The sequence below is a fragment of the Tribolium castaneum genome, chromosome 9 (assembly GCF_031307605.1).
Source record: "Tribolium castaneum strain GA2 chromosome 9, icTriCast1.1, whole genome shotgun sequence".
Lineage (NCBI taxonomy): Eukaryota > Metazoa > Arthropoda > Insecta > Coleoptera > Tenebrionidae > Tribolium > Tribolium castaneum.
Window position 1 is genome coordinate 10053811 of NC_087402.1, and position 25136 is coordinate 10078946.

The 25136-nt window shown below is 34.7% G+C and overlaps 2 protein-coding genes across 6 annotated transcripts; one reads left to right on the forward strand and one right to left on the reverse strand.

The window, feature by feature from the left end:
- LOC658723 (sperm mitochondrial-associated cysteine-rich protein) lies at positions 1-737 on the forward strand. The gene is made up of 2 exons (XM_008194575.2): positions 1-153; positions 201-737. The coding sequence occupies exons 1-2, from the start codon at positions 123-125 to the stop codon at positions 650-652; spliced, it is 483 nt and encodes a 160-aa protein (XP_008192797.2). The 5' UTR covers positions 1-122; the 3' UTR covers positions 653-737.
- Positions 734-24365, reverse strand: LOC658789 (ras association domain-containing protein 10). 5 transcript variants are annotated; one of them, XM_008194573.3, is made up of 7 exons: positions 24225-24365; positions 15171-15195; positions 2092-2276; positions 1912-2037; positions 1642-1865; positions 1376-1595; positions 734-1322 (listed from the first exon to the last, which is right to left on the reverse strand). In XM_008194573.3, exons 3-7 carry the CDS (start codon positions 2269-2271, stop codon positions 837-839), a joined length of 1236 nt encoding a protein of 411 aa, XP_008192795.1. In that variant the 5' UTR covers positions 2272-2276; positions 15171-15195; positions 24225-24365; the 3' UTR covers positions 734-836. The 5 variants fall into 5 exon arrangements, with proteins under 5 accessions (XP_008192795.1, XP_970241.1, XP_064214896.1 ...); XM_965148.4 differs by lacking the exon at positions 15171-15195 and having other exon boundaries at positions 24225-24344; XM_064358826.1 differs by lacking the exons at positions 15171-15195; positions 24225-24365 and adding an exon at positions 2783-3135 and having other exon boundaries at positions 734-1319.
- Between the last annotated feature and the right edge of the window lie 771 nt (positions 24366-25136).

The following is a 25136-nucleotide window of genomic DNA, read 5'->3' on the forward strand; positions in this document are numbered from 1 at the left end:
ATCAAAGTTAAAACAATGCGTCATTTTGCATCCAATTTGCACACGGCATCACCGTTATCTATAAAAACCGCGCCAATGATTTTCGATCAGTTTGAGTGAAGAAATTTGAGAAAAAATCAAGTATGAGTGCTTCCGAAGACCTAATTGCTGCAGGTACGTCTCAATAAAAAAATTTCACTATTTAAAAACAAATTGTTTAGAAGCTGCAAAAATGTCACTGGACGATAAGAAATCAAGCATATCTAGCTCCTCTTCTTCGAGCGCTTCGCACTGTCCTTGCTCCCACATGAAGCCTCAGTTTTGTGGTGGCAACCAAATGTTTGGTTGTTACCCTCCACCCCCATTCATGTTCCCCCAATGGGGGGCGTTTTACTGCCCACCCCCTTGTTATTTCAACTGCATGCCGCCAAAATGTTGCCAACATCTTCCCTGCTGTGCCAAGAGCAAAAAAGCCGAAGAATCTAAATGTGACGAAAAGGAATGCGAGTGTTGCAAGGAAGGAAAGTGCGAATGTTGCAAAAGTGGCAAGGAATGTGGAGCGAAAGAGCGGAAAGCCAGCACCAAAAGTGATAAAAGTGACAAAGAGGGAGACGACGAGGAGGAAGGTGGCGATGAGGAAGAAGGAGGAGACGAAGAAGAGGAAGACGAGTGATTTTGATTTGAGTGCAGTTTGTCTACCGTCGTAATTTTGCTGTTGTAAATCGTTCAGTTGTTCAAATAAAGTTCTTGAAGGTCGAGTTTGTAAAAAACATATATTTCAGATCAATGACTAACAAATTTCCAACGTGAATTAGGTACAAGATATTTGGTATTAAATTAATTAGGGATTAAAAGCGCTAAACTAAGGTATCTAACAATTCTTTGGTATGTGAGTAGTAGGGACTACAACTGTCCGGGTTGTGCCTCTGCCTCCTGGTGCTGAACATCAGCGCTTGCAGCATCTCGTGCTCCTGCTCTTCATTAGCAAGGTCCCTGTGAAGATTCTCCAGGTAATGCCGCCGATTAAGCAACATCTCCATCGTTTCCTCGAGAACCACCTCATTATGTTGCATTTCGCAGGCACTTTTAGTCATTTCCGTCCTCAAATTAGTGAGTGCTTTCGCCAAGTCGTCCGTTTTGTGCTTATCGTACTTCTTTAGATTCGCATCTAGCCTAACTAAACTCTCTTCTTCCTTGAGAAGACGTTTGTTCAATTTCGCTATAGACTCGAATAATTCGATTTGTTCCCTGATCGTCGCTTCGCTCACTGTGGAGCTCGTGTCGTCGTCTTTTATGTCTTTGCTGAACTCTTCGGACGAGGGAGAAAACCGCTCAAACGTCTGCTGGAAATTAACGTTATTATTAGAAAGGAAGAGCTAAAGTGGAAATAACTCACTTCCGCTGGTCTCGACTTGGTATTAGACTGCTCGCTGTCGCCTTCAGTCATGACTCCACTGTCGCTGTTTTTGTCAGCGCACAAATTGGCGTCATTTTCGGGGTCTACAGCCTCGGATAAGCCCTTTAGGTACGTCTCCAGGAGGTAGTTGCTGCCGTGTTTGCGCACGCGGGCCTTGTGCGTCTTATCCTCTAAATAGCCGATTTGGTGTTCGCTGTGTCTGCACAGACCGTTTAGAAACTCGCTTAATTAATTACACCTCTCACCTCAACTTCTTTAATTGTCGTCTTATAACTTCTCCTTGAGCTAGAACTAGTTTCAGTAATTCTTCCGTACTTGATGGTTGTTTTTCGTTCTGTAACGCGTGGAGCCTCTTCGGGTGGATAGTCTTCCAAGCGCTGCGGTCTGACCAAGTGCTCGAGTCGGACCGGCAGCGGGTTCTTCGACTTGGTGGCCTGTCATATTTGATGCGTCTGAGTGATATTTTGACCTGGAGAGAAAAATTATTTACGGTTTTTCAGCCCACAATGACTCACTTCAGGCTGTGCTGTTCCCCAAGCATTCCAAATGTCTAAAATGACAGACTGGCGGTCTAAAGGCTGCTCCACGCCTCTCCACCGCTCTGTTATATGGTACTGTTCTGGCAAACCGATGTGGCGGCCCTAATAATTAAACCAAGCCAAATATGATAATATTGGAAAATATTGAATAATTACCCTGCTCTCCTCGTCATGGAGGAGCACCTGGATGACGTCCTGGCACGTGGTCTCGCCGGTGATGCCAGAGACCCATCTCTGCTCGCCTCGCACCCATATGGGCACCTCCTCGCCACTGCTGACACTGTCGTCGTCCGAGTCGCCCAAGACGCGTCTCTTGCCTTCATCCAACCACATCATCGTATCTGAAATAAAGTTATTGCTTAAAATGGGCTAATGAAGCATGAAAGAATTTTTTCTCTAAACGGTGGGAACTTGGTCTGACTACTGAGCACGTAACGTCTCGCCGGAAACACGTCTTTAGCCACACTTGCTGGTAAAGCACCGTCTTAAAATTTCAGACACGGAGCGTAAGATTCTGCTGTGCGGACGAAAAACAAGGAATCACTTTTTTCGAAAATTAGCTAATTGAAGCAAGAGTTAACGTAAAATATTCCGTTTCAGGTTGCGACACGGGACATGTCTGCAATGATAATCCGAAGCTTGGCGCCTTTGTTTTACAGAGCCGTATCGCGAAAATTGTTAATTGGACATTGTTTCATATTAATTGCGAAATTAATTAGGCAGCGTCTCGCATAAACAAGCGACAAGTTTTTTCTAGCATAATAAGTGTAAGACAGTTATGTCAAACGAGCCGTATCACTCAATCTGGCCATTATATTAATACTTACTTTCGTCGACAAAAACTTACTATGCTCTGCCACTTTTACTACAATAAAGACACTTTGCAAGTCATGGTGCAGTGATAGTATCAAAAATAACATCCAGCGTTTATTATCAATTATCATTTGTTTCCTTAAACAAATTAGATAGCGGTAATTTTCGCAAACTTTTGTCTCAAGACCTGTCAACACACTCGTGGGATTTATGGCCAAAGTCGAGGAGGTTTTCCTTGCTGGGGAATTAAGTGATTAATCAAGCGATTGCGCCACGTTAATAAATTAAGTTAAACAAACATGCAAAATGCCAATGTAAACTGTAGTAATTGTCATAATTTCGATTTTTCAGTTGATTTTCAACCGACAGGCAATTTAAGTTTAATTAGCAGTGACATACCTTGATAGATTAATTTATAGTAAAATGACACATTCCGTTATAATTAAAATGGACAGATTGGTAATAATTAACAAGGAAAAAGATAAATATTCTGCTATTTAGCGATCAGTTTTACGTGTTAACGTGTCGAAAGAAAATAATGTATCGGGGCCAGCGCTTGCACAACGCTAGAATTAGTGGCGATCGTGCAAAATGGAGCTCTTCGTTTTGTTCAAGAGCCGTCCGATTGCTCTTAATTAGTGTCTAGTCTGGAACATCTTTTCTTCATCATCGATATGGGAAAAATCGGCGCAATCACTGGCAAAGACTCCGCTGTAGTGTTGTTCCATAAATAATTTATCATTTCGACGTAAGGCAGTGAACGGCCGCTTGCGTGAATATCGCCTATTTTGAGGCATTTAACAAAGCGCAGGTGGTCCCTAGACGTTTCAGGAGGAATAAAGTAGTTCAACGGTAGTGGCCTGTAATCACTCTGTTGAAAAAAATCAAAACAAATAAAGCCAAGCCAGTAATTTGGATGTTATAGAAGCTAAGCTTTTATAACGTGTATTTCGACAAACTCACGTGATGGATCTCCACTTTGGGAACACTGACTCCAAGATGATTATTAGGTTAGTGCGTAAATTCGCTTTGATTTTTTTGGTAATACTGATGGGCGTAGACTGTGTAAATGCGATTTTAATTTAATATTATTAGCTGCTACATGTGAAGTAGCTTTTACAGTAATATCGGACGTGCTTCTATGCCTCTTTTTAATTTCGTGCTCCTCTTGATTTATAATGTGCATTTTAAAAAGGCCGCCTGTATAATATCTTGTATCCAACTCGGATGACTTGTCATGTGTTGGCAATTATTTCCTCAATTTCGTACTACGGGAAACTAATGGAAAAATCGCGCTTTGTCCGACAGTTAAAGCCTTTTAATGTTGTGAAAAATGTCAACGTACTGTTGTAAAAGCATTTCATAGTTCGTCGCGCATAATAAACAACATTATCGAACTTATCTCACTTCCTATAGTGCAACGAAGGCCTGTCAACTTGCTACTAAAACCAACAAATGTCTGTTAACTATCATTTGCTTTCGTAATGACGAGCTTTTTTATTAAGGACGAGATGTAAATTATAAAATGAACGGGGCTTGACAACAGTGGGCAGATTCGAGACTAGTACTCCTATACCGGGCAACAAAAAATTCCTGCAATTGGCAGTTTCTATAAGCTGGTGTTTAACAAGTTCTCGGCCTCCATCTATTAAATAAGGAAGTATCATAAGCGATTTTTACCCAGCGCTTATTCTAATTGGATGACCGCACCGATAAATACTAATCAAAACGACAGTCAAACACAAAAGAGACGGATAAAAGCCTGGGTTTTTGACAAGACAATTTTGTTGTTATTTATTTGGGGACAGCTGTTGAAAAAACATTCATCTAAGTTTGTGCAATGAAATAATTTGAAAACATTTATTTTTCTCACGCGGTAACGGTGAGGCTCGTCTAACTTTTCATTTAAAAGCCAAACCATTGAAGTTTAATATCAGATAATGAAACATTCTCACAAGCATTTAGTTAGAAAGTGTTACATAATAATGCAAGAGTAAAGATAGCTGAAATGGAAGTGAATTCCCCGTTTATCTTATAAGAAAAATTTTTGTTATGGTTATTGGTGCATCGTAATGGTCCTTATCTGCGAGTTAATCTTCAATACCGTATGCTATAAGTTTCGTTTAAAAAATTAATTAAGAGCTTTAATACAGCTATTGGTTTGCAGCAGGATATAGATGTCGTTTCTGGGCTTTTATTAGCAATCCAATTAGTAAAACAGTTTTAGTTTCGCTTGAATAATGCAAGTTTGTTGCATAATCTTGATGACACTCTCTGTGTTTATAAAGGTACAATAGGGCCCAATAATGAATGAAATTACCGTTTGCCAAGACACAAAGCTGCTGATTCATTACCCAGTGCAATAATAACGAGTCTTTGTTCATATGCAACAGGATTACCGTTAAATTTAGGACGACACAGGCAATTTTTTGCAACTAGGGAGGTCTGATGATGTGTCATTAGCCTTCTAAGCAATTGGCATAAAGATCAAGCTTTCAATTACTCGATTTCCATTACATTATGGAATCAATTTGTTATGGAAGGAGTGTCAAAGCTGGCGAATATTTTTCCATTCGAATGCATTGTTTCATCCTTGGTGTGAAACGACAAAGACAAACCTAGAAAGATGTCAATTAAAACTTTCGCGAAGGCTGGTTGGATGAAAAAGGCAGAAACAATGAATAATAAATCAGTAAATCCATCTGGAGAGAAATTTCGAGGCCAGTTTGAAACATATACCCAGTAGCTAAAGACCAGGTGTGTGATCGCGTGCATCATCCCGCGGCAACATTAAAAAACCCACATTAAAATAAACACAACACATATACAAAATACGAAAAAGAATATGTCGAGATGGAGTTTCCTCACGTCAAAGCGCTTCTCGTAAATTAACATAAGAAATGAATGAGAGGCCTTAAGCACTAGAGCGGCCACCAAATAACTGTAATTTATAAAAAAAACATTGGCCACATCAAAAACGCCGTTTCACGATTTCATGAAACCATAAATTGTGGCCGAGCTTTGATTATACACTAACGTACATCAATAGAGAGCGGTTTTGGGAAACAGGCCCGAAATTATTATAAATTCATCTTAACGAGGTTTCGCGAACTTGTCACATTGTTTTTTATTGCCGAGGCTTTATAACAGCATTGGAAAGGACTAATGCACCATTTGATTTTATAACCTATAAACAATGTCGTAAATTGTGCCTTTTTCCACTTGGAGTAATTAATTTCGCTTACTCCATAGCTCGGAGACAGTCCTGAGTGAGTATCGACTTGTAAGGACATAATTATGGATTATTTTTAATCCAGCGTTTTACAATTAAGTTATTAATCAAATCAATCATAAATTGTCTTTGTTAATTACTGTCGGAAAGAACACTTTAAATGGCCGGCGTCAGTTGCATTACGAATATCGAGTTCGTATAATCACATTTATCTCTCTTTTCCCGGCAACTAATTTGCTTGATTTATATCTTCTTTAAACGTTTCGCTCAAATAATTGCTTTCTGCTATTTAATTTGGCCCATTTCTTACGGTTCTTCGCGAACAAAGCGGTCTATTGCCATAAATAATTTAAACTCTTTTTGATTTACTACCTTTTCACCGATTTTATCACGACGCCGACAAACCAAGCCATTAGCCGACCATCTGGCCCAAAGCCACAAGCTCTATTTTGCAAAAGGACAAATTTAGGTCCACATTTGCCTTCGGAGTGCGTTGACTTGAAATTTATCCACAAAAATGTGAGTAAACCATTAGCCACTGTGGCGTACATAATGAGAACATGACACTGACTCAGTGTAATCAGCTTCTTATTACGGAAGAAAAATTGCTCGGAATTAAGCTAATTAAACATGACAATAACTTGCTGCCTTCTGGACAAAGAACAAAGTTACTACGCTTCCTATTCCGATGAAATTGTCTCATAATTTGTCGTATGGGCGAAGTTCCTTTTTAGGAAGCCCATCAATCTCGGAAAATAAGGCAAATGCTCTTTGTAAAACAAAGTAGGTTTCAATGACAAGCATAAAATTTGCAATTTATTTAATTTTTTCATAAATCAGGTTGCGTCATAATTCGTGGGTGAAGGTCGAAGTTCGCGATTTCTGTGATCCGATTCTGTAGCCCTATAAATCCTGCATCTTATTAGCGTGACAATAAAATATTAGGACAACCTCATTATCGATTCTAGTGTGGAAATTGTCGGATTATAACGGTGTCCACGTCCTTTGATGTTGTTGGTTTAGTGAGTCGTTTAATAATTTATTAGTTAGCACCTGAATGAGGAGATTTTTCGGTAGCACTTCGTCACTGAGCAAACGCAAATAAATATTCTATTGAGCAAATATGCAAATCGATACAGAGAAAACGAATATGGCATAGTGTGTGACAAGCAAAGCAAATTACAGGCTGGAAAAAGCGTAACAAGATTTGGTAGTCCAAGGTGAAGCTTTGCAAAGTCGTAATTATTATTAAGTCTTAATTGGACTTGTGATGGCCAACTTGTAATAGACAGCTTTTGCTGTAATAATATGTGTTTATGTACAGACTTAATTTTGTTCCAAATGATTCATTTAGTTCACACAGAATCGGGAAAAAGTCACGTTTTTTGTCACCCATGGGAAAAAATATAATTACAAACGTCCGGTCAAGCCGTTAATTGGACGCTTTTCAGAAGCTTAACCGGTATTATGGCAAAATTACACATTGTTTACCTACAGCAACTCGTTAAGACGTAAAAATTATAACATAATATGTAGCTACATATGTCGGCCTGATTGGTATTGTTATGAGAATCGTTAACCTTTTATTTCTGCCTCTCCTTCGTTCCAGAAGACTGCTCTCATATTAAAGTATGTGGATACAAGCACACGTAAAACTGCGAATAATAATAATCAGCAGATACAAAGATACCACAGCCCTAAAAAATAAAATGTCACAGAAATTATGCGTGTACTTAAGCAAAATTTCACTTTGAAATTTTCAGACGTTAATATCTTTATTCTTGTGGAAGTTTGTTTGAGGGTTGAAAACCCTACCTCTCAAAAGACTTTTTCTACCCATCGAACAGCGTTGGTTTTATCTTCGCATTCCAACTAGGAGCTCAGATATTGATAAAAATTACATATAACAATTGTTAATTATTTATAAATTATTAAGTAAACTAAATATTATTACATTGTCATAAAGACAGAGGTTGCACTTTTCCACACTCAAATTAATAAATCAGCCATTCCAAGAATAATGCAAGCTAACACCGAAATTTTCAAAATAATTTTTATATGTACTATATACACTATGTAATGTATTTTGGGACAAAAGAGTTTTTTTGTTGAGAGGATAATATTTTAAATTGAAGTAATTCATTGGGTTCTAAAATTTACATAGATTGCCTTGTAGGCGATAACATAAAATACTGTGGACAGCTGACTTACTACAACCACTACAACTGTTGTATAATTTTTGAATAGTGTTTTTCTAGTTTCTGGTAGTTTAGAAAATGGAAATCGGTAAGTAAATTGATTAGTAATATCTCTTTTTTATCTTCATAAATTTGGGGTCCCGTCCGTTATGGGTTATGGCAAACATATAAAATAATAATAAATAGTCTTTATTCTGGGCGAAGTTTAGCCGAAGCTACTCCAACTTAACCCACAGGAAAAAATAATTATAATCAAGTTTAAATTATAAAAATAAATGTGATAAACAAAATCAAAATAAGAAAAGAAAATGAAAATGAAAGAAAAATGTAAATATTAATAGTAAAAGAAAAATAATTGATTTTTATTGATATTCTATACGCTGTTTGTCTGCTTATTTAAAAAGAAAAAGTTTTTAATTCCTTTGCGAAAATTGTATAAAGGAAGTGATTTCAAATGCGCATTTAATTTATTGTAAACAGAAACAACGTTATAAGTAAACGAACGTTGAAACATGGCTGAATGAAAATATGGTAAGGACAATAAATTAGGAAATCTTAGACTAGAGTTGTAGATATTAAATTTATATTATTGTGTATTATATAATTTATATTATATTATATTGTAATTTTTTACAAAGACAAGGTGATGTTGAAGATAACAGAATTTTGTGAACAAAAACTGATAAGAAGTATTCGAAAACGTTGTCTAACTTAAGCTAACCAAGTTCACATAGTTTAGAAGAAATGTAACAAGATTTTTTTTGCTTAAACACGAACCTGCAATACGTAATTTGTATTTTTTGGAGTCTGTACTGCGTAACTTTGTCGAGACAGGGATAGTATATAATAAAGCAGTAGTAAATGATTGATAGAACTAGTGAATTACCGAGTTTTTTTCTGAGTTTGAAATTGATTAAACTTATATTAATATATAAAGATGTAAGAGCGACATAACTTTTCTTTACCATATTTGTTACGTGTTCCTTAAATCGAAATAGACACCTAGATTTTTTACCACATGAACCAGCTTCAACTGTTGATTGTTTATTACGATTTTTAGATGTTTTGTTACGTTGCTTCTCACCTTTTTTGAACAGAACAACACAGATTGTCATTTGGAGGTATTTAGTTTTAAATTATGGCTTGTTAAGTAGTAATTTATACTATGTAGATCATTATTAAGCTTAGTGCAAGCGTCATGAACTTGATTTGGCCTGAAAGAGAATAGTAATTAAGTGTCGTCCGCATAACCATGAATACTACAATGTTTGACAGTTTTGAACAGATCTGAAAGATAAATTAGAAATAGCATGGGTTCTAGAACGGAACCTTGTGGGACGCCTGATGTAATATATGTTGCTCTTATTTCTTACGTCGTTAAACAAGACCAATAATTTTCATTTTCTTTGTCTAATTTAGATATTGTTAAAATCTTTAATAAATAAAACCTGTCTGAACAAATTTTTTAGAGTTGTTTTTGTACACAAGATTTATTTTGTTACATCCGTCATGTACCGTACATCATGTGTAAACAAAAATAAATTAATCAGAAGTCGTAACACATTACCTTGTTCTTTGGTTGTGTGTTTCAAAAGTTTTAACAGGTTCCACTTTTACTTCAAAGATAATTGTTGTAATTAGTGTCTTTTAAGTTAGCAGAATTTTATAACAATTGTTTAAAAAAAATGCAAAGTCTTTTTGTGTCCCGTCCGTCATCAATGTCTTTTTCCTGCTCGTATTTCAAATTTTACAAATGTGGCTCTTATTGTAGGTTTCAAACAGTTTGACAAGTACATTTTGTTTGTTTCTACAAATAAAGTGTTATTATTATTATATATATACTACGTTCCTTCTATTTATACTGTTTATAAAAATTGGAAATAAAAACTAAAAATTTGTGCCAAGTGTCCCGTCCGTTAAAATGGAATGGCTGATATTTTACAAAATCTGGTGTTCACTTTGTCAGAAAAACTGATTTGATTTTTTCCAATGAAAAATTTTCTATCTTCTATCTCGTTGCACTAGTAGCTATTAAAATAAAGTCTCAACGCAACTGTAGCAGGCGACCATCGAAGATTGTTAAGTTTTATTTAAAAAAATCTCAACGAAAATTTGAAGTTTTTTTAAGATGTAGAGCTGAATTTTAGTGCATCTAATGCAAGTTATTGAAAAATGGATAACTTGTTTGACGCAGCTATTCCTAGAATATTCAAACCATGATTTTTGCGGTGTATTTTCCTTGCACCTGACCGTACAAAACTCTATAATCCAAGACAGTGGATTCCTGGCGTTGCAAACATTTTATGGTGTTGATATTTTGCTTATTGTCGCAATTATTTACAGTTGAGGGTATTTTTACTAACTGTACAACAAATTAGAATGGTTATCAAAGTAAAAAATGAGAACGAAATTTATTAAAAATTAAAGATGTTATCGGAGACATCACAGGGAGCCATAAACATTAGATTTTTATTACTCAACAGTTGTGTGAAAACGGATTGTGAGACTAATCAATTTGACAAGACTCAAATTACCTCGGTCTTGTAACTGTAATAGATGTAGTTATTGTTTAGTGAGCTCGGTATTTATCATATTATCAGTATTTGCAACTGTTGCAGAAATTAGTTGGTACGTTACAAGTCATTTTCCTGTCGCTACAAGCGCTATTCTTGAAGTATAATTGTGAAAATTTACATTACGTGTGTAGTGAAACTTTCTTTTTACATTAGATGGCTATTTTTCCAGACGTGGGTAATAATTTCGAAAAGTATTACCATATGAAAACGCCGGTGTTGCAAGAGGAATTTTAAATTTCTCACATTCTAGATCGCCGTGATAACTCTAACATCTCTATGCCTCGTGAAACTTAATTATAATTATTATAGGTGTAAAAATCGCCATAAATGTCAATGAAAGGGGATATAAAAAGTGAAATCATCGCTCACGACTAAATTCGTGATCCTTTCCGAAAAAAAAATTGCATGCAAGTGCAAATTACACCCACGCGGCGATTAGCCTATGAGTTATGAGCGATCAGTGTGATAATGCACCTGACATAAACTTATAAAATTTTGCAATATTCTAATCGCAGTTATTACGATAATTGCGACATGACAGTTGAATGTAAATACGTTATGCTGATATTTTTGAAAAGGTTTGCACGCGATATGGTGCACCGATGACGTTACGTTTTGTGAAATCAAAAAGGAACACATCTGATAAAGATCGTAGATTTTCTGTTCCGTGATGCCTTCCGGCGATCGTAGCTACATCGTAGGCGGCCAAGCGCGAGAGGCACGTGCCCGTGAACCAAGAAAAAACCCAAGAGCTGTAAATCTCCATTTCTTTACTTGCAGCAATGTGTTAACGCATTTTTAAAGATGCGTTTTGGCAAATTTCCTTTCATTTTGTGGACGGACTTAATTTTGGCGGACTCTCCGGAGTCCGGACTCCGGACCCAATCGACCGGAAATTCGATTTCAATTAAGCTCGGGTAATTACCCGCGAACTTATTATTACTCAGCAATTTAGAAGATTAGATACTTACCGGTCATTTACGCAAATTATATGCCATTTGATAAAGTATACAAGGCAATTAGGACCAACGAACTTCAACGCGGAAATCAATCTCCAATTGTCACTTTCCATTTCGATTAGCCAAGTGACCTGCTTTAAAAATTGGTTATTGTTCACCGGAAATTTTCAAGTGTCGTGCGTAACGACTTATCAATCATTTCAGGCGGTTTTATGAGTGTGAGAAGCAGTTTTGTGCTTAATTTCTTATTTTTTAGTTTATTGTTGCTCCTTTAATCTTCTACTTTATCTCGTGGTATTCTAGCGAGACGGAAACAATAGAGTTTCGAATTGAGAAAAGAAGTGAAATTTAAATAGCGCAACTGTAATGATTTACTGTAATAACCGGTCATTTTGTTCGTTGTTCGACTGCATTTATAAATTATGAAAAAACTTGCTTGTTTTATTGTTTTTTTTTTGTATTCCAAAAGCCATTTTTTACATTCCTGTTCTTTGTATTTTACAAGTGTCTATAAACTTCATCGCAGATTAATTTTAACACCGTTAGAAGTTAAAAAACCGTTAAGTGTTTAATTTTTGTGTTGTGTTCGATAAAGGGTGCTCAAAAACTGGCGCACCAACTCAACGGTATGTGGTAATTAAAACTAAAAATAGTAAAAAACAACTCATTTTTAATTGCAGAATCTTGATTCATTGTGAGAGGCGTTATGTAAATATGAATGAAAAACAACACAAACGTTTTGGTCCTTTCTCTCAAGTTTAATTTTTAATTTGCTACATGTTTCGACCACTTATCATGTAGCCATCTTCAGGTCTACTTACCAGAAGTTTTTGTATATTCATACGTAAATTAATAAATTTATTTACATCAATTTAGAGTTCACTTTTTATCTACTCGCCAGTTCGTGAAAACTGAAACATTCTGTATTTACAGGGTGTCCGTTTTTCGAGCTCCACTATAGGGGATCTTAATTATTATAAGAGGTCGGTTAAATTAGGGCAAAGTTGCGCATTTCTATGTTAAACAATTCTCTGAAAGAAAATTTGATGTCATTTTTAGTTTTTAATTTAGTGAGAAAATAAAAAAAAATTGAAATATTTGTTTTTATTTTTTAAGCGAAAACAAAAAGAACTAGACGTTTTTTAAGTAGGACATTCTTGAGGCTGTTTTTTCTAAGAAATTTTAATCTCTCATCGCCTTTTTCAAGACGTTCTAGATAACACTCAACTTTGGTTTTTCTTTTGTACGCCATTTTTAAGACTTGTATTTTTGAAAAGTCATATATCACATAATATGATCGAATCTTAAGTGCTTATTAAAATTAAGAAAAAAACGTTTTTGCAAAGAGTGCTTTAAAAAAAAAACGCCAAAAATTTTGATTAACATATTAAATTTTGACATTTCTATTAAATATGCAAGCAACATTTTTATAACTTTGTTTCGTTTTGTTTTGCGAAAAATAAACTTCTAGCTCCAAAATCTAGTTTGTTTAAAAGGTGTTTTTATCAAAGCACTCTTCGCAAAAGTGCTTTTTTATTGACTTTGATCAGCAGATTCGATTATATCATGTGATAAGTAGATGTAATCAGGAATAAAATCACTTCAAAAATACAAAAAGTGAATATGGCTTCCATAAGAAAAACCAAAGTTGATAGTTGTGACTCTGACATCACGAACGCCTTGGAAAATGGGATGACTGATTTAGATTCCTTGTAAAAAAGTGCCTGAAGAATGTTAAAAACATCTAGTTTCTTTGGTTTGTTCAGCATAAAAATGCGTAACTTTGCCATAATTTGACCAATCTCATATCTCTTATAATATAACTGATAGATCTCCATGGTGGAGCTCGAAAACCGAACACCCTGTATGCATGCCCTAAATACTATATTAGTTTAGAGCCTGAAGATGGCTATAGTCAGTCAATCCTAGTTAATATTAACAAGGTAAAATAAAATAAACACTGTTAAAAACTAACTGACAAAACAATAAATTTGGAAATATTACACTACAACTTTAAAATTTGTATAAAATTATTTTAAATCAGATAACCAGATAATATGCAACTTGAGATGAAGGACCAAAACGTTTGTGTTGTTTTTCATTCGCCTCTACATTTTTGAAAAATTTCGTTAAAAGTAGGTGAATATTAGGTTACCTGCTTTCAACAAAAGATTTATGTATTGTATGTTCAAGAACTTATTACAACAATATATTTTGGTCACTAGTAATGTTATTTCTGTCTTTTTTGGGCATTTAATCACTTTTTAGAGCTAATATTTCAGTTTTTTCGTAAGTCTTTGCTAGAAGTGGAAAAGGCCGAAAAAATCACCAATTTAAATCCAAGATTGTTTTATTTTTGGCTTTTTTGGCTTTATCCAGCCACAAAAAGAAATATTTATAAAAAGTTATATAAACCAAACGAAGAATAAAAAAAAATTAGGCCAAATAAATTAAGTTTTTTTCTTTTGAAAAACTTCAATAAACTGTATGAAAAATCACCAACTTTGATCGAAACTGATCCTATTTCAGTCAACTTTGTTCGTTATTGAACCCGAAACTCATTTATTTTGAAAAATCTTGTCATACACCTGAAAATCACAAAAATAAAATGAAACTGATGTTACTTTCTCATTTTCACTCGATATTGTTTTTGAGCGAAATTGTCTTATTAATGAGCTGAAAAACAACACTTTTGGGTTGAAAAAAGAATTACTTCTATTTTTGTCAAACTTTTAAACACCTTTTATTGTTTCTTATCTAAGTAAATCGAACTGAAAAATCGCCTAAAACGTAGGTATAATACACGTAAAATGAACCGTAGAATTTACTGGTACAAAGTTTGAGTTATGAATTTCTTTAATGAAGAACTCTATGTGCCACAGTGACCTGACCACTCGTAGGTAATTATTTCGTCAAAATTGTCAAGAATTAACAAAAAAATCGTGGAGGAATTTAATTAATCCTCAATGTTCCTCATTCATTCGAAATGGATCTAAATAAAATGTTTGTTACATGGCAAATTTTTGTCTTATGTTGAACCTTATTTTATTACAGAGTTGTTTATGATGTGTGCGACAAGTTGCGGTGCTAAAATTTGTCTTTGGAGCACTATAATGAAACGTCTAATTTATATTCCGATTGCAATAGACAATGTCTTTGCACGCCTCCTCCTTCATTATCACCATGTGTGCAGAAAATCCCCGATTTGTTGTTTCACTTGTGCATGCTCAAGAAAAAGATGCCAACATTAAAAAGGGAACAATAATACTTTCGAATAGAGAGGAGGGCTGTAATAACAAATGTCAGCAGTACCAAAGGTGCCATTCACTGATCACGAATTTTCAGTAATGTTTTGTATTTTGTAATCGCTAACCCTGGAATTAAATTAATTACCGCGTTTACTTCTACGCGAGATGCCGTTATTATGTAAAACATCACTGAAAAAAACACTACTTACCAAGCTTGCTATAGCTCTCTCAAACCTGCAACAAAACCCAAGGATTTTTAAAATTTGCGCTGACTTGTTGAAATATGTAAGAAATGCCTCAACGATAAAACATTTTTATGGACTAACTAAAATTCCAAGTGTCGCAGCCAACATGTCATCGGTTTATCACCAGAAGGGGAAAAAAGACGGGCTTACAAATTTATAGCGCTGTTCTCATCACGGGACGTGCTTGTATGCCCGATTCAGTCGGATTTCCGTTAAACTTTTCTAAAAATTTGCTTTTCACTAACAATAGCGCAAACGTCGAACTTGTTACGAAACAATAGTACATTTAATTAGGGAAGGTTCCCACAAATATCTGAAATTCATTAACGAAAGCACGCCGTGCGTTGGACGTCTCTGGTCACAATGAAGACGTTCAAACGAATTATTGCGTTATTCAAATTAGAGTGCGACGATTTGTGCTGCATAATTGGGGGATTTATCGTCATTAGGTTGGACACAAATAATGGCCATTAAACGATCAAGGAAAATAAATAACCGAAATGCTTGAGAGTTTCTTGCCTTTGATTATAACCACTGTCATTATCTTTTTTCCAATTTTCCTCAGCTTTGTGATCCTTCATTACGCTCTTATCTAATGCTTTTTGAGTCCAGGTCGCATATAATTAAACGATTTATATTCATAATTTGCTCATAGTTTCTTATTTCCACAAGACGTGTATTATTCCACTTTTTCTGCATTTACATATTGATATCAATTATGCCCGCTTTGCATTCTTGTTTTGTTACAAATGAATAAAATTTATGGTTTGTAGCGATTCACGAGGTCGTGTCTGATTTTTGCAAAATACCGTTCAGGTGAAAAATTCGAGCCTTCGAGGCGAATTTGAACTTGACACAGATTGACTTAGGAATTTTTTCGCATTGTTAAAGTCAAAAAAACGGTAACAAACACCCGTTTGCAATTAGCAAATTGCTCTAAAAGGCGTTATGGGCGCGCAGTGCCTCCCTTCGTTACGCCACTGCTGACCCAAAGTGTCAGTGAAAGGATACTTTATGGACGTATCAATATAATAATATGATCGTTGCGTACGCATTGATTTTATTGAAACGGTTCTCAGGTGCGGTTTTTAATAATCGTCATAAATCTCCTTCGTCACGATCACTTTACAAATGAGTGGAAAACATTCAATTAGATAGTTGGGGGCGACTTTGGGCCTTGTAAAAACGCACATTAAATCGCTGTAAGTGCTACCGTTGAAATAAATTATCGATTAGAGACTTGATAAATCAATTGCAATGTTGTACGTGTGTGCCATTTATTCGATTTTTGCAATTAACGGAATTAATTGGACAACGAAAACATAATTTCGAGCTTTACTCAACTGGATGGAATGTTCCTTTATCTTTATTGTCGGGGTTGGAATGTTCGATGATTGTTTGATGATCATGGAGAGGTCAAGTGTCTCAAATTTAGGAATAATTAAGTACTTCATCTTGGCATTTGGAGAAAGAGAAAACGGAGGTTTCTAGTTAATTAATTTAGCCGTAAAATTGGTTTTGGTTTTTGCCTAACGAGACAATGCCTCACGATTATAAAAGTGAGTGTTGTTAGACGATCCCAATATCAAAAGAATTTATGAGTCACGTCGAAAGCACTCAACCTGCATTACCATATAATGCGTAATGTTTGTTTTTCTTTCCTTTTTCGGTGACATTTCACTCTTTGTTGTTGGCAACATTTTGCCAACTGGCCTACTAAAGCAATTAAGTATTTAGCCACTTTTACTTCCTGCCATTGGAGAGAAACTCGAACGAATTTTAATTATTTTCCGAGCTTTTTGTAGAAATCCACCTGTTCTAGGGCTGAAGTCACCGAAGCGCGGCCCTCCGTTGCCCAACTGTCGTGGCATAAAAAGGTCGTTACGTTTTGTACACTTGTACAAAGCGACAGGTTTTTTCCCTGAAAACTTTGATTGCACTGTAATTACGGTTAAAAAATATATGCAAGTCGCCCTTGCAACCACTACTTATATTTATATATTTCTGGGAATTAGGCAGCCGATGATTACGTTTGAAGAAGACGGATGCAGGATGACACAAAGGCAGTGTCACATTAAGTTTTTGCCACAAGCGATTCTTTTTAAGAATAGCAATTACGTAATGAACGGCCAACAAATGGTTTTTGAGGCGGAAAGTCCTCCGGCCGTTACTCGGTCATGTTTTGGCGATGGGCTGAGAAAAGAACGACTTATTTATTTAGAAATTTTGAAAAGAAGGAATGCGAAGTGGCGGAATAATGGCACGGCATAGCGGTGATGAATTTTCCGCGAAGTGGATAGCATCATGGGCTTGCGACAGATGGCACAATGGGTTTATGTGCGACAGGTTTGGACACGTTACATCAAGATTTGGAAAAATAAATAAGAAAAAATACGCTCTTGTTGTGTCATTCAATGTTTTAATTTATTGCTAGAACCAGCTTCTCTCAAATCACTGAAAAAATTCTTGTCATTTCTGAAAAAGCTCACCTGATTTTCTTTTGAACATAAGTACAACATGTTGAAAAATAAATTAGAAAAATTTGATTGTTTAACGATTTACGAGCGTAGCGAGTGAATCAAGTTTTCACGAGCTAGAAAACTTACTTTTGTTACGCGTTGAACACGCAGATTTTTTATGTACTTCACGAAAACTATGATTTTAAAAATAATTTAAATTTTAATTAACATAAAACCAGCAATTTATTCCTCAAACATCTTACAAAGTTTACAAACAATATATCAACAAAAAGCTCATAAAAATGCTATGTAATGATGCAATAAATATAAAGTGTTTTATTTGAAAAAATCGAGTATTGCCATTTGTAATTTGTCATTTTTAGAAAATCGCAGTAGGCGATAGAATATTGACTCTGAGTTCATTTTAATTGTACACTTAACATTTATGTTAATAAATTGAATGAATAAAAAAAAGTGTTGCTAACAAGAAAATTTCCACTTTTCTTAATTATTTTGGGTTAAAAAATGTTACCAAATTATATTAAATACACGAAAAATATACTTTTTTTAGTGTTGTTGAGTATTTTTTCACAATTTTGAGTATTTTTTGAAGCCAATACCTCGCAAAACATTGAAAAGGTTGATTGATAAACAGTGTTAGGAATGTGTCTCAAAACTTTGAAAATAATGTGTTTAATTTTGAGGCAACTTTACATGAAGGAAATTATTGCAGGCATTTTTTTACAATTTCTGTCTACTTTGAAAGACATTTGTCCGTAATTTTGAGTGTTTTGTTCTAAAGCCAACACTTCGTTATTAAACCCTGAAAAACTTGATCGTAAATATCAAAACAATTTTGGAAGCATTTTATTTAATTTTGAAGCAATAACAACTCAGGTAGAAGAATTGTTGCAGGCTTTTTGTTATTTGGATAAACACTGTCGTAATTTACAAAAAAAACGAAGTCACAAAGTTATTTTGTAAAAAATTTGTTGCAGAGTTTAGGATACTGGGGCATCTAATATCAAGATTTACAAAATAAAATTAAATGTTTTTTCTAGAGTCAGCATTTCTCAAATCACTAAAAAGGCTTTTCGCTAATTTCTAAGTTCAGTTGATTACAACTGAATTGATTACAATTTCTATTGCCTCGTAAACACATTTAGTAAATTAAAATAGAAAAATACAGTTTTTTGAGTGTTGCTTTACAGAATATTTTTTCGTAACTTTGAATGCTGTAAACTACCAAAAAAATGTATTCGTGATTTCTGAATAATCTCAGGAATATGTCTTAAAATCTTGAGGCAACGAAAAATGCCAGAAATTGTTGCAAGCATTTTTTTAAACCAAGAGTTACCTAAACATGAAAATTTGGAAAAAATAACGATCTTTGAGTATCTTGAAAGGCATTTGATTGTTCGTATTTCTGCGTGATTTACGTTCTTTCTAAAGGTAGCATCTCCCAAAAAAATATTTTTTAGTGTTGCTTTACAGAAATTACTTGGCAGTTCTGGGTGTTTTGTTGTAATGCTTCGTAAAACACTGAAAAAAATTGATTCGTTAATTTCTAAACAATTTGAGAAATGTGTGTCTCAAAACTGTGAAAGCAATGTCTTTGAGGCAACTATACAGATAGAAGAAATTGTTGCAAGCATTTTTTTGTTATTTGGACAAACAAAATAAAAATTTGGAAAAATAAACTAAAAAAAGAACAAGATTTATGTATCTTCAAAGGTATTTGTTCATAATTTTTAGTAATTTACCTTTTTTCTAAAGCCAGTATCTCCCAAAACATTGAAAAACAGTGTCTTAATTTATGAAAAAAAAAACGAAGCCGCAACTATTTTGAGGTAAGATGTTAGAGATATTTTGTAGTCGTTAGGATAACATAACAAAAAATAATAAACAAAAAACAAATTAGAAAATATAACTGCTTGAAAGATATTTCTTTCCATTTTTATGTTTTTTTTCTCAAAAACCTATCAAAGGACACGTCTTAGTTTTTTTTGTTTTTTTTTATATTCGGGCATTGAATATTAACATTTACAAAATAAAATTATTGTTTGTGTTGCTTGAAAGAAGAAAAACTGATTGTTGTTACAATTTCTATTGCCTCGTAAACACAATATTTGGAAAAAACAAATAGAAAAAAAATGCGATTTTTTAAGTGTTGCTTTACAAAATGTGTCTTCATTTCTTCGCGACTTTGAATGTTGAAAAGCCATCACCTTGCAACAGACAAAAAAATGGATTCGTAATTCTTGAATAATCTCTTAAAATTTTGAGGCAACGACAGATGCAATAAATTGTTACAGTATTTTATTGTGATCAAGACTATTCTACATCGAAATTTGGAAAAAAAATTGTGAAGCCTGAAAGACATTTTTCACAAATTTGAGTGGCTCATTTTCTTTCTCAAAGCATAGAAAAATTGTTTCATAATTGGAGATATTTTCTTTTACCGTTTGGAAAAACATAATAGAAAAAGGCAACACAGTGCTTGTAAAAAATTTACTCCCACTTTTAAATATTTATAATTTTCTGCAGCCAACACCTCTTAATAACGGAAAATATTTGTTGCGTAATCTCTGAAAAAATCAGAGATGAGCCTGAAAATGTTGCAACTGCAATAAAATGATTGCAGACATTTTCTTTTGCCATTTCTTACCTCGCGTCTGCAATGCGAGTTGAAAAACGTCCTTATGCATACATTAGTGTTTTATTATCATTAATAACAATATTTATATGCATAAAATGTAATAACGTACTTACAGTGAGTGAAAATCTTTTATGTATAAACGTAATAAAATACGCAACAACATGACATACCGTTACTTTTTTTCACACAACATGTAGAAATTTGTGCAACATTGTTTCCGGCTATTAATTTTTATTCTCATAAGGCTTTCCAAGGAAATTATTTCAATTTTGTTCTTATTTTATCAAATTATCAAAAATTTGCATACCAATTAAAATAAGTATAAACAAACAAAATTATGGAAATTATCGGTTGGGAAATCTAAAACTTTGTGAATTTTTTGGAAATAATGGGCCGCATTTTCCGTTACTTTCATATTTATTTTTGGTGCTAATGAATGCAAAATGTTTGATTTTATTTGGAACGGCACCGATTGTGTAATAAATAATCGTGATGCCACACACACCGATCTTTTGTTCTAATGTAAAACAATGGAGGAAAAGCATTAAAGAGCCGTACCACCATGATCTGGTTAATTAGAGAAGTGTAGGCCACCGGTTTTGTAATACATTGTATCACATTCGAATTTCCCATCGATTTATCGCAAGATAAATGATTGTCTTGGCCCGTTTGTATCGTTTAATATTCCGCATTTATTCATATAGCTCACATAGAATTCCGATCTTTGTATATTTATTGTACGTATATTTAATTGTGTGGGTAGAAAACAGTTACGCAAGCGAGTGCGTCTTGAATTGTTCAATTGCTAAAGCAGCGACTACATGCAATGAATAATCATAAAAGCTGAGGAAATTCGAATTTATATGCAGTTTTGCACCTTCACTGACGTTATAGACTCACTAATAAACCAAGTTTATTAAAATTAGACACTTATGATAATTTTAATAACTTGTATTTGAATTTTTCCACCAAAATTGTTTCTCCTCTAGTCGACAGATGTTTCCCCATATATGTAACATTGTATTTTGCCATAAAGAGGTTTTATGGCCGAGCAGATGACATCTGCGTGATGTACGAATTTTTCCGTGATACGAAAGTAAATTCGATTTTATTGCCCTCCAAAAAGCAGCTGGTTTTCGCCTCAGCTAATTAAATAACTCCCGTAGAGATCTATCGAAAGAAAAATTCGTGATGTGAGACTGACTTATCGTTGATATCTCGAAGCGTTCTCACAGTTTCCTCGCAGATTCTGTTGGAGGCAGACCTTACGCAATTTCTTAATAATGATACAGACCTGCATTATATCAGCTAATTACCGTTTTAATTAATACGTTGCTATCACGCGACTTGCATGACTTAAACGAGTTCTTTTGCATATTATTTAGTTGTTTGATTTGAATTTGATTTAACTCGGTTTCTACAAACCTACTTAATCGACACTTATAAGCTTTACATGACATAGTAACATTAAAAATAAACATTTTCATAAAAATTAATGGTAATAGCTACTGGACTTGCCTCACGTAGGTTTAATTAAGGTGACACTACGCCAATGACCTGCCAGGCCGTTTGTACAACACTTAAAAAATTGCCATTCAAAAACCATAAACACCTAGCGATTATCTCGCTCCGTAACAGCCAAACACTATTAAATCGATTGGTTATTAATTGCCTTATTGCTGTCATTAGTCGCTATTTATTCAGCTTTCCGGAATATTAATTTTGCGAAATCTGAAAAATGTCGTGTTAGTACTAATTGAAATGTTGGTTTCTTTTCCGAGAACGATATCCGGTAATTATTGGCAGTCCTGGGGGCAGAATAGTTGGGTGTTAATGTGTAATCAGCGCTAATTAATTAGCTAGGAATGGATTAATTACAATTGCGTGATTTTGGCGCAAAAACGCAACGTTTGTCCGATTCCCGACCCAATTTAATTGATTTGAGTAATTGAGTAATTTCACCTTCTAAGTAATGATCCGATTAGCATAATTACAGTAGGAATATGCAAATGCGAATTTGTTTTAAAGACATAATTATAATTGATTTTCCTTGCGATTGTCTAGGAATTTTCAGCTCGTGCTAACCACGCTAATAAATAATTTTAAGTTTGGGCGAAATTAATTAATTCGTAAATAATTTGCGAGATTTATGAGCTGTTCGAGCAGTAAATGCCGTCACGTTCCTCAATATTTGTTTCAACACACGAGCATTCCAGGTCATATTGGCTGAGCTGAAATTTTATTGTGTGCTCACTTTTCACTACTAAACGTCTGAAATTCTTCGCGGATAGGTTTATACCGTTCGTGCCAGGTAAATTATGGGGGCTCTCGACTGTCAGACGATAGGAATGATCAAAATTAACAGTTAACTGAAGGTTGTTATTAATTTTGTCATATTGGAAATTGCGCACATTTAACCGCTTGAATCGTAATGACCCACATCCCAAATTTAATTCTGATTAATAGAAGTAACAAAATCTGGTCGTAAAACCAAAGGAATAAATGTCGCGCTCCATCCAAGGAGAGTAACAAAATAAAATCGTTTTTTCGGCAATTTTTGCCAATTATATTGGCCAATAATTATGAAACGAAACGACAGAAAAGACTTAATTATTTAATTTGCGTGTTAAGTGAAGGTTTTCAGTTTTCGTTTTCATTTACTTAATTGGTGTCCTGCAATTTGGCGAGAAACAGGATTTTCGGTGACTGAAAGTTCCAAGGAACTTGACCTAAACTTCGTCTATTTGAGATTTTAATTACGATTAAATTTCAATCATCTTTTGAAGGATTAGTCCTTTCCCAGTTGAGAGCGATTTGAATGCGAGGTCATTGCCAGGAGCGACTCTTCGAAAAAGTGATCTTTTCTCCGTTTTGCGAAAAAGTCCAGTCGGACAATGCAAATTACAGGCGTGATTTGAGTGAATTTTCAGTGTTTTCCCATTTTTATGAGCGTGTTTTACGATTGAGGTTTCAATGTTTTATTGGCACTTTTTGGGCAAATATAATAATCCGTTAGTTTATTTTATTGTGTCGTAAACGTCGGAGGAGTTTTATATCAACACTTGCAATGCTTGGAAGATTAGCTCTTCATTATTGAAAAACCAATCATAAAACTAACTGTACGCGAAATAATATGTTTATTTAGCGATGCATCAACATCTGCTGCTTGGAGATAAAATTCTTTATAAAATTCACTTTCAATGGAAATGGAAACGTTCCGTTGCGGTGACGATTTACTTTAAAATGTTCGATCAACTGTTACTATTTTATTTGTCAGTCAATTTGTTCGAAGAAATGAACCACGTCCAAATTTTGAAAAATCTCTTCCTTTGTGTGGTTTTCCACTTGAACAAACAATTGCAATTATTCGGAATCGATTTTGAATGTCGGGAGGAAATCATAACGATTTTTCGGTCAATTAGCGGAAACGGCGATGAATAAGAGACTTCCTCCCGTCTACATTATGGGAAGTAACACACACGAGAAATAATCACGTTTCTCTATATTGTCAGAGTGCCATTTAATTTCTGTTAGACCGGAAATGACAGTTGCACCATGAACTTGGCAGGTGGATTCGGATACACTTGTTACGCAAGGATAACTAACGGCCACAAAACGAACAATAAATTCATTACAAACTGGTTATCAATCAGTTTTTCTCCGGAGATATCAACGGTGCGTTAGAACAGGTCGCCCGATAGAAGATGCGCCTTTAAATGAATTTCCGTTTCCATTTAGAAAAATCCGTCGAGGCTCGAGGTGTAACATTACCTTGCGTAATTGCATTATACGCAATTTTTTCGAAACAATGCCCGGATTCAGTGAAAGGAACTCAATTAACCATCAAACTAGTCGAGCTTTTTAATTCAATTTACAATCAGTAAGAGTGTGCAAACTTACCGGAAAATTCACAAAGCACACGATTTCATAGGTAAATCCACATGTCAGAGCGCTCAAAAATCGCTAGAACACTCACTACAACAGTCGGGCAAAGACTGGTGGGTGAACCACTGATGACTGAAAGAGCGTTCAATGAAAGCTCTCCCCACCTGAAGACGCTTAGACAGCGTAGAACATCTAATACTACTAATTATGCGTCCTGAAACATTGTATTGTCTTGGTTTTCGACGGAAACTTGCGACAGAACGTTTCCAAATTGCTAGCTGAGTCACCAAAAGAAGAGAAACGAGGGCAAGTACTCCAATGGAGCAAGTTTAGGACTAGTTTTTGCATTCAAATCGGAGACGATTTCAGTCAATTCGGTAGCCAAAAGCTCAATTCCGTGTACAAAAAGCTAATCGGTTCAAGGTTACGGGAAAATTAGACCACTATCATGATTGCGTGTTTCAATGAACAGTGCGCTGCAGTTTTTGCTTGGGCTTAATTTCAGGGTTGAAAAAGTGGTCTGGCGTTTACACGTCTGGGGAGAGAAGTGACTTAATTTTTCAAATTTAATTAGACTCGACTTGGCATTGTGGAGAATAAATAAATTTATTGATATTCTCCCGCAATTTGTTCGCCGATAATTTGCGAACTAGTTAATTGCAACTCATTGGAATAAACAAGTTATTTTATATTCACAACTATTAACAGCATAAATTTCATAAATGTTGGCACAACTGCATTAAATAATGATTACTGATTAGTGATTGCTTGTCTAATAATGTTACTAGAAAAAGTAACAAGCCGTTTTATTTCTTAAGCGACAATTGAAACGGAACAAATTGATTGGTTCATTATCAATTAACATAAAAATACACCCACTAGAGGTTTCAGCTTGATTGAGCTTGTGACAATTTTTGCAATTTTATT